This window comes from Falco cherrug, chromosome 8 (genome assembly GCF_023634085.1).
Source record: "Falco cherrug isolate bFalChe1 chromosome 8, bFalChe1.pri, whole genome shotgun sequence".
NCBI classification, from domain to species: domain Eukaryota; kingdom Metazoa; phylum Chordata; class Aves; order Falconiformes; family Falconidae; genus Falco; species Falco cherrug.
The window spans coordinates 48,018,960-48,028,734 of record NC_073704.1 but is presented as its reverse complement, the minus strand read 5'-3'; the positions used below and the strand labels follow the sequence as shown (position 1 = coordinate 48,028,734).

Sequence of the window (9,775 nt, the reverse complement as noted above, 5' to 3'; positions counted from 1 at the left end):
GGTTGTATTTTCCATAATGCAAGCTTTTTGGGAGGAAAAAGGAATCATCAGAGAGGTGCTGAGATGGCACATAAAGACCCTGAACCTGATTTGGGCACTGAGAAGAAGAAATCTGTAAAATTAGTAAATATGTATATTTTTAAACACTATTAACTGTGAGTATCTGTATGTATACAGAAATCTGTAAACATTGTTGAAGGATATCTTAAAATGAACTAGAAGCTTTTTTTTCCATGTAATAGATTTTTGGTTTTTTTTTATGAAATAAAATTACTCAGCTGGCAAAAAAAAAATAATAGGGTTATTCTAATGTAGAATAACTGGAGAGGGATCTCTGGATAAGGAGCAATACATAAGAAATATAAAAGAAGAAAGTTATATAAATGACAGATTTGACCAGTGTGTCTCAAACGTGAGTTGCCTGCTAAAACAGCAACTTAATACTTTTCAGTAGTCACAGATCACACGTGTTGGAGAAAGAAATGTTTGCTTTATACTGTATGTAAGGATAACATCTACTCATGTCCCTTTTTTCTTCCCATCTTTAAAATTTCTAATTTAATGCTGGAGAGATCATCTCTAGAGGCAAGAGTTCAAGTCATTCTTCGTTTAATACTGTCCCTTATACATGGAGATAACTTTTCAGTTGCTACTTGCATTTGTTTATTATAATACAAACATTTGTCTTACAGGATCTAGATTGAAAGTCCCAAGTCATCTCACATAAACCTGCTGGATAGTTAGTAAAGCTAAACTTAGAGCTACTATAGACCTGGTCACTGTTAGACTGAAAAACTCTCTATTACTGTACCAATCAATGTAATCCACGCTGGGATTGATGTGAGATTAGTACATTGTTTGACCCAGGCACTGCTTAAAATGCACGTGATAAAGATGGTTCAGTGACAGTAACCTCACATTCTGCTTGGATAGTGTTTGAATCACTAATAAGTTAGTTTCTTGAAGCGCAGGAAAGCAGGGAGCAGGATTAATCACTTGATTCTATAATTAATAACAGCGATACTATGTTAATGGAAAATGATACTTACGTGCACCTTTTAGGCTACATAAAACACAGGAATTGCATGGATTTGTCTAGAGTAACACCTGATAATTATTACTTTCAGAATATTGTCGAATATGTTATGAACTTCAAATATTAGTTACTCAGAATGCTTTTTTTCATAACCACATTTGTGGAACGTGTCTGTAAAGTGAAAACTATTGTGTCCTTGCTCTCTCCTGTTTTGTCACTTAAAAGTAGAAACTTTTCAGAGGAACTGTGTTCTGTTGTGTGTATTCTACTAATCGTTGCACTGTAAGTTCCAGGCACATTATAAACCACCTAGTAAATCAAAAAGGCACATTGGTGTTTTTTTAATTCCTTATTCTTTCTTTCAAATACTTGTGCTTGTTGCTCAGGATCTTCCCTATACTGAAACTGTGTAAACTAAAAATGCAGGGTAGGCGTCATAGTTAATTTTTCTGAAGAGAGGAGGCATCCCGTGATAAAGGGTTGTTTGTACATAAATTCTAGAGAGTGACCTCTGTTCTTGTATGGTCCAATAAAAACGTACAGAGACTGTTTGTCCGGAGACAATGACCAAGTAAAGACAATTTTTTTTGTCTTGGGTCTTCCTTTTTGCACAGAAGCAGTCTATGCTCTTAGACAGGTCATGTAACTTCCGGGGGTATTGAATGGACTCTGGAAAGCACTAACAACTTTGTCTCAGAGGAGATGTGACATGTCAATTACTTTGAGTTTCATTACCAGAGGTTTAGGACATGAGTACTCAGCTGAGTTGTATGTGGAACAATAGGTTCCAATGCTGTGACCAACCCTGACTTTACCTAACTACCTTGTTAAGCTTTTTAATAAATTTGGCTCATGTAGCAAATGCAGAGTAAAAAACACTTCCATGTGGATATAGTCTATTCATTATACCCATAAAAAAATTAAAGACATACTGGTTACAAACAGCTGAAGCTAATGGACTACTATATTCTTTGAAATAAAGAAAAAGTTTTCAACCTACAAGAGAAATTCTGTTATCCTATATTTTTGTAAATATAATCAAGTAACTGAAGGTGTGTGTTTTCTGCCTCATAGCTGAGGCTGCAGAGGTTAGATAATGTGTTTGTAAATTGGTGCAAGCCCTACAAAATCCCTTGCCAGGTGGACAACTTACATGTGCAGTGTAGCCAAGACTTTGTACCTGCTAGCTTTTTGGTTAATGGCTGGCAAGCCAGACTCTTACATTGTGTTTGCATAGGCATAGCATTTGAAACATGTGCAGCTTCTGGAATACAGTACTATGAAGTTTCTCGATCATAAGAGTTCAACATAAACTGCAGTTTAAATTTGGATTAACTTACACAAAAATTGCACTTTCTCAAAATAGTAACAAATAAACATTTATTGATGTGGGACGTGTGGGAGTTTTGGGTTTGTTTTCCATGTAAACATGAACTGTAGCTATAGCTTACTTGCATTTGGAGAGTTAAGTGTTTATCTTTTCCAAGATCTACACCTATTACAGAAACCCTAGCTTTTAAAATATAACACACAAAGGGAGCTTCATCATCAGAAATGGCACCAAAGGTTTTTGAAGCATGCTAGCAATAATAATGCTGTGAAAGATTAGTGGGAAATTTCTATTTTGAATCTCAGAAGTACAGTACCTCTTTCAAATAACACCAATATTAGTTGTTTTCTATGTGGGAAAACAAACCAACCACCTCACACGTCTCAGTTGGTCTTTTGTTAAAAACTGGATTTATGATTATTGAGACCTTTTATAGCTGTGAGCAAAACATTGTATTGTACATTTGTGAGAGATACAGACAAAACAAAATTGTGTGAAGAAGTACCTGTATATGATACATGCTGTGTTCTGACAGGTGCTGCAGTTGTTGAGGTCTTGACCGGTGTGATAGAAGTTACGCCTGTAACAGACAGTAGTGAATGTAACGTGTATTTATTTAACAGATCTCTGAATCTTTCGTGAATAAAACTAATTCTGTTCACCACTTCTATTATCCTTACTACAAAGTCTAGTGTCAAATTTTTTTAAAATTAGAAGATTGCTTTAAAAAACCCAAACCCTATGTTGATTGATGTTTTCATCTTGTCTTGCAGCCTTCCCATCTCATGCTGTTAAGATTCTGGTTGTGTTGGTTCTTGCATGAGTATTTGTTATGCAAACATTTAGGCATGTGACTGGTACTTAAATTTTAAAGTATGTGAATATCCATGCTTTTGGTGAATCAATCTGGTCTCTACCCCATGATTTCCATTCTTTCCCCTTTTCATGTTTCCTCACTTGAATATAAACAAGTCAGGTTTTTACTGCTGATAGTTTACAAATTTGGAGTGCTGAGAAAACAAGAAAAGTGACTTTTCTAATTAACATCAGCTAGAGTTGAATTATTTTTATAACAGAGGAGAGATGTGCATTAGAAACAGTTTGAGGTTAGTGGCTCATTACATCTGAAGGATGCATAACACTAATATTTAAGGCATTTTATTTGAATTAGGGAAGTTAATTTTGTACCAATATAATTTTCTGATTGCTTTTGGAATTCAAGTGGAGGTTCTTCACATGTGGTGTTGCGCTACCTCCACGAGTATTTGGAATGTTCAGTTTTACTGCTAGATGATTCTAGCAAGATGGATTGAAGCTTATAATTAAATCTCAGTGTGAAACTTAAAATTTATTTGGCAAAATTTTTGTTTTCAGCCATGTGGTGACTGAACAGACATGGACTATAAATATTGCTGTATAATCTGACTGTGCTTCACTGCGAGTTACTCTTTGTAATGGTCAGGTTTGCAAACATAATTGAAACTTGTCCACTCTGTCATACATAACTACGTGCAGGGGAGAAAATGTGGGTATTTTGTTCTGTAATTTTGTAAAGAACCATAGTGGGGTAATAGTGGTATGAAATACATTATAGACAAGTGACTGCTAAAACTTGATACATACTTGGATTTCCACTCCCTCCCCTTGGATCTTGCTTGTAAACCAAAATTTTGTGGTTCGGTGTTTCATAAATGTTTTTGCATTTTTGTTATCAGTATGTCTACATGGATTTTTTTTGTGCTGTGTCTAGGCTATTACAAAGTTAGTGTTAGAAAATCATGTGAGCTTTTTGGATAGAGAAAAATTACTAAGAATAACCCTCTGAGAGAGGATAGTTGGAGCTGAATTATATGGAAAACACGTTACATGGACTAAAATTATATGTGGGCACAGTGGAAAGTAACAGAAGTCTTTTTGTGCTAACAGCCAGATGGACATTATTGGTTAATGTTTCCAGATTAAAAAGGCAATCTGTACAGAGTGAAATTACAGGTTAACTTGACTTATTTTAGTTTTTAAAATGAGTTTAAATTCATGTCTGGAGTGCGAGTTGGAGAATTATTCATCAGTAATGCAAGAAGGTAATTTCAATTCCCACATAAAATACTTTGAGAAAGAAAGAATTCTTCAAAATAGGTTTAATTTTCAAGTTTTAAGAAAATTAGGATATGTAAAATTGTGGCTTCAGTTGTATCCTGAGAGTTTCTGCACAGCCACACAAACCATTCCTGTCCACAAGGGAACAAGTGCAAAGGCCTAGTGCTGCGTTGTGTGAGCAAGTCAGTGTCATGCTCTGTGCTATTTCTGGCTGGTTGAACCTGCACAAAAATCTCAAGGCAGCCCTCTTTCTGTGGTGTTTGCAGAGTTTTTGGAAATGTGGCAGATTATCAGATTTATTCCTTAACTGTAGTCAGTAAACACTATTGATACACATGATGTGATTTTAAAATTAAGGATGTAGTTTTACACACAAACCAGCTGCACATAAATGATTATTCTAGCTGCCTACCTGTGCTTAGTATAAAAGTAAATATATTGTAACATAGACTTTCTGATGTTTTAGATTTAAAAAAATTAAGTTGAATGGAACCTGTATTCTCTTGATATTTTTGAAAGATTTATTTATGGGTTTTTTTGAAGACGAAAAATTATTTGATGGATATACTTACTACGTTACCACAGACTGGTCAGGATTGGAAGGGACCTCTGGAGATCACCTAGTCCAACCCCCTGCTAAAGCTGGGTCTGCTAGAGCAGGTTGCACAGAATGGCATCCAAGGAGGTTTTAAATGTTACCCAAGAAGGAGTCTCCACACTTAGTATAAGTAGGAGCTGCTCTTAATTTTTTGGAAATTATTATAAGGATAGTCTAAAACCTGTTTAGAAATACTTAAAATTCTATTGTAACCTTGTCCTACAAAGGTGTGCAATCCTTAAACATTAGTTGCATTTATTGTATTATTCTTATTATAAATAATGCAGAAATAATTTGCATAAATAAGTTACATAATGCTTTCGGCCTTGGCAAATAGTTACTATTAAAGAATACTAAAAGACAGGTCATGCATTCTTATGATAGTGCAGAAAGCAGTCATTCCAAAATCTGAGATTCTGAAGTGAGTTCTTGCTAACAGGATTCACGGGCTCTATGTTCGTATTTTCAATCCCTTCTAAGCACCGACCTTCCGCTCTTGTGAAATCTGCCTGACATATTGAAGCTCTTGAAGTCTACCTGGTGTTGCGCCTTTTCATATTCTTCAGGCATTCCCTTTAAGCAGCGATGTTGTTTGTGACATTATGAAATGTAACTTACAATGTGGTCCCCAAATGTTTGCAGATACTGTGCTTTAGCCACTAATCCTTTTACTTGCTTATGAAGGCAGTAATAATTTATTGAACAGGAGCACGTTTTTGCTGATACAAACTCTTTCAGCAGTAGGACTGCTTTGGCAATAAATGCATATCTGACTTTGCTAGTAAGAGCTGGTTGGGTTGCTATTACACTACGTTGGTTCATTAAAGTGTTGGGGTTTGTTGTTAATAATGCATGCAGACTTTAGCTAGATGGAGACTGCCAGCTCTTGGGTGTCAGTGACTTTGTACCTGACACACCAAATCGAAATAAAAAAGGGAGTTAATAAACTGTCACACTGGGTTTAGTAAAGGCAGTGTCAGCTAAAGTCAGGTGATAGACTTGCTTCTCTACTGAGGCCCAAGTACCAGAAAAAGGGTATAAGATACCATTTTTGCAAACTCATCTTTAAATATCACAGGAAAGATTCTTTCAGTAGCAAAGGTTAAAAGAATGCTAACATCTAATTCATACTTCTGATGGATTATTAATATTAAAATGCACCATACCCTTCACTGAGGGCTCGGGATTTTTCCAGGTCTTGGATTACATTCAAAAGGACTTTAATCTTCTCCTGGTTCGATTGCAAGGATTCCTCTACAGACTGCAGCCTGCCTTGTAGGGCACAGAGTTCATCATGTGCCAAATGAATTTGATTTATTTTGCTAATCTCTTTGTTGATTTGTGGTTTTATTTCATTCCTTGGCAGATAAGACTTTATGTGAAATCCTTCTAAACAGCTGTTACACTGGGAAACATCTGACTGGGTAGAATTTCTCTCGATTTCAGTATTACATGACAGAGTAGATTTTGATGCATTACTGCTGGTCAATGACATTATTGTGTGATCATCATTTGTTAATGTTACACAGCTGGAATCTGTTTTGTGCTCTCCTGCCTGTTGATAGTCTCTGAGGAAACAAGGAGATGAACTGTGATTTGATGGAGGTGATAATGGAGTAGTTTCCTTACTGCTAGCATCTTTGCTGGCTACAAGCGGCTCAGAATCACTTTTATCTGCTTCACAAGAGTCAGAATGAGGATTACATTCACTGCAGTTAGTAGAATTGCTTAGGCAAGGGTATGCTTTTTCAGAATTAGATGACAGCATGCCGTTTTCATTATTTTCATTGCTATTTATGACAGTAGCAGAATGCAGTGAATTATTTAAATTCATGGTTGTGTCTGGAGCATCAGTGGAAACGTTGCCGTCTTTTGGGAAACTCATGTGTATGTATTCAGGCACCTGTGTAGAAACAGTTGTCTTCTCTGAGACTGAGAAATCATCTGAGTAGATAGGTCCATTGTTTTGTGCTTTTAATGGTCTTTGACTTAACTGACCATCCACTTCGCTATTCCTAAATCCATCTTCCAAATGATTAGTTATTCTTAAGTAACAGAGATCTGAAGACATAATGTCTTTTTCAGAAAGGCTGCCATTTACTTGGATAGAATTTGCAGGCTCACTTGGCATTTCTGTTAATGATTTGCTTACAGTCAGTTTTTTCTTCTTAAAAATGGGGAAGTGTTTCCTGAGGCTAGGAGATGTTTGTACAGCAATATTCCGAAGCCCCTTCTGAGCCCTGGGAAAAGATGGAGATGGATGTAGCAAAGCACTGTGATCCCTAAATATTTTGGGTTTTCCAGTTATGAATGCTATATCTTGGGCAGGATCAGCATCCAGTTCTGTCTTTGCGTTCACACCATCATCCTTGAATCGAACTTGCTGAGATTTGGTCCTGCGGTGGTGTGGCTGTCTCATAAAATCAGCTGAATCCAAACTGTTCCTTTTCAATAGCACTGGGCGCATTTTCATGCTTTGCTGGGCCATTGAATCACCATTTAAACTCTGTAAGTAACATGTTTCTTTATGACCCATTTCATTTGTCATTTGAACTCTATATTAAGATTGTTCCTAAGATACAAACAAACACCTTACTCCTGAAGAATCAAAGCTTTTCATTCTTCTTATTGTTATTATGTATACTTTTAACAGACATACTCTCTTTAGGGATGCTCCTTCAAATTGAATTGCTGATTAGACCAAATGCGAAGATAACAAAATATCACATTTAAGGAAAGACTTTTGTAGCTAGGGAATGCAGGAATCCTTGTGTTTTGAAGGTAACACGATACCTGTATTACAAAACTGCAACAGGCTGTTATGCTTACAGTTAACTAATTTAAAGGGAACACTGAGTCTGTGGCTTTCCTGATGGCTCTTAATTTGACAGTCAGCTCTTCATTAGTGATTCAGGTTCTCTTAAAATGGATCAGTCACATATGTTTTACTTGCATGTTGTCTAAACAACAAGCATTATAACTTTTGGAAGCATTCTCATTTCTGACGCATAGTTTTGCTGGTAGAATATATCTATTATTACCAAACTGAATTGCTTTCTTTAGAGACAGTTTTTCATCTTCAGCCATCTTTGTAATGTTGCAAATGAAACTAATCTTCCCAAACAGTTAAGCAAAATGTCACCACTTCTGACCAGGTGAAAAAACACCATCCAGTGGGTTTCAGTGAGAGAAGTGATTGATGTGTAGCTGTTAGTTCATGCAAATACAAGGCCAGCCATATCCAAGGGACTGTTTCTTTTGGGGAAGTTCTGTAAGTACTTTGGCATCAGCAGAGTAGTCCAGACTGAATAACCAGCAAATGCAGAATAACAGGATAATGTTTCCTGCAAGTAAAAAGACAACAGTTGTAGATGAACAAACTGCCAGACAAGGTCATTTTCTTCTGCTGTCTCCTAAGCAACTTTTCATCTCTAGTTGTTCTCTAACCATGGCAGTGAGATACTTGTATAGAAACTGAAAAAATGTTTTACAATTTGGAAGTGCCTAATGTTTTCTTCATATGAAATACAGAACACCAAATATGGATATAAAATATTCAGAGTACTTTTCCCTTTGTGATCAGTACTCATGTGCAGGCCTCAATCTGGTCCCAAAATATAGATCTTAAAACTTAAATATTCATATTTAAAAATGACTATTAAATCTTGTAATGGATGAAATGTCAAAAAAATGAACAATACAATTGTAAGTTCTTAAATTGGAGGCAAGTTGGGGTTCGAACAAAACTAAAAATTTTTTTAAGTGTTCAGATTTGAGTACAACTCTTGGTCAAGGAAAAATAAATTTATTTTGGAATGTGATTAATGCAAATAGAACCTTTTCTGGGGAGATGAAATCTCTTTCCCCTGCAATAGCAATTATTTGGGAATCAAGACTGAAATTGGCTACACATATGTGTAGTGTTCTACTCGGTTTGCATTCAGGAGACTGGCCTGTAAAGCTCTTATTTGTCACATTTGTCCAGAGCTCATAATGAAAAAATAAGTATTAGACACTTTGAGTGACCATGATAACTTAGATTTCTGAAAAACAATTAGGACAATAATATAGTCATAATGACTATGGATTGCATTAGGAAGATTGAAAGAAAGTATGAGAACATATTTTCTTATGGAGCCAGTGGTTATCACAATTTTACTTGTAAGTATTTTAGTCTTTATCAAATGTAGTATAACCACTGATCTGTTTTTTGTACTCCAAAAAATAAGTCTTCGACCAGTTTGTCACAGCTGGCACTTCAATTATGTTTATCACAGTTTTTGTCACAGAGACAGGTTATTCATAGGTTAAAGTGTAATGAGCATTGACTGCTTTCAAGTTCTTTATATTTATTCTATAAAAATAGTTTTATTGGTGAAATTTGAAGTGCTAATGAATTGTCACTCCACATGCTGATTATGGATGCATCGCCTGCATTGACTACCAGGATGGGTCTTCATAGGTTTGTGCTCAAGTGTACACATGGATGATTCCCTGAAGCTAGACAGTCATAGCCAGGCTGTTTAATGGTACATTTTACTAACTGAAGGGTTGTGCGATATTGTGTCCTCTTTCTGGAATATGAATCCATGTGCTATGATGTATTGGCCGGTGGCATGGCAGGGTATGGGAAAGGCATGAAACAATACATTGTTAATGAACATGTGATGTACTAGAGCTGCAGTAAGAAAATATAGAGGCAGTAAACATGCAA

General features: G+C 35.9%; 2 protein-coding genes across 4 annotated transcripts in view; one reads left to right on the top strand and one right to left on the bottom strand.

The window, feature by feature from the left end:
• The window catches only part of DOCK2 (dedicator of cytokinesis 2), a 197,750-nt gene that overhangs the window by 82,568 nt on the left and 105,407 nt on the right, over positions 1-9,775 (top strand). The gene's annotated exons all lie outside the window — the stretch shown is intronic.
• The window catches only part of INSYN2B (inhibitory synaptic factor family member 2B), a 44,918-nt gene that overhangs the window by 8,476 nt on the left and 26,667 nt on the right, over positions 1-9,775 (bottom strand). The window contains exons 2-3 of the mRNA XM_014282769.3: positions 6,228-8,405; positions 2,872-2,946 (exon numbers count right to left, since the gene is read on the bottom strand). Coding sequence (XP_014138244.1) covers positions 2,872-2,946; positions 6,228-7,609 — 1,457 coding nt within the window. The 5' untranslated portion in view covers positions 7,610-8,405. The remainder of the gene's footprint in view (positions 1-2,871; positions 2,947-6,227; positions 8,406-9,775) is intronic.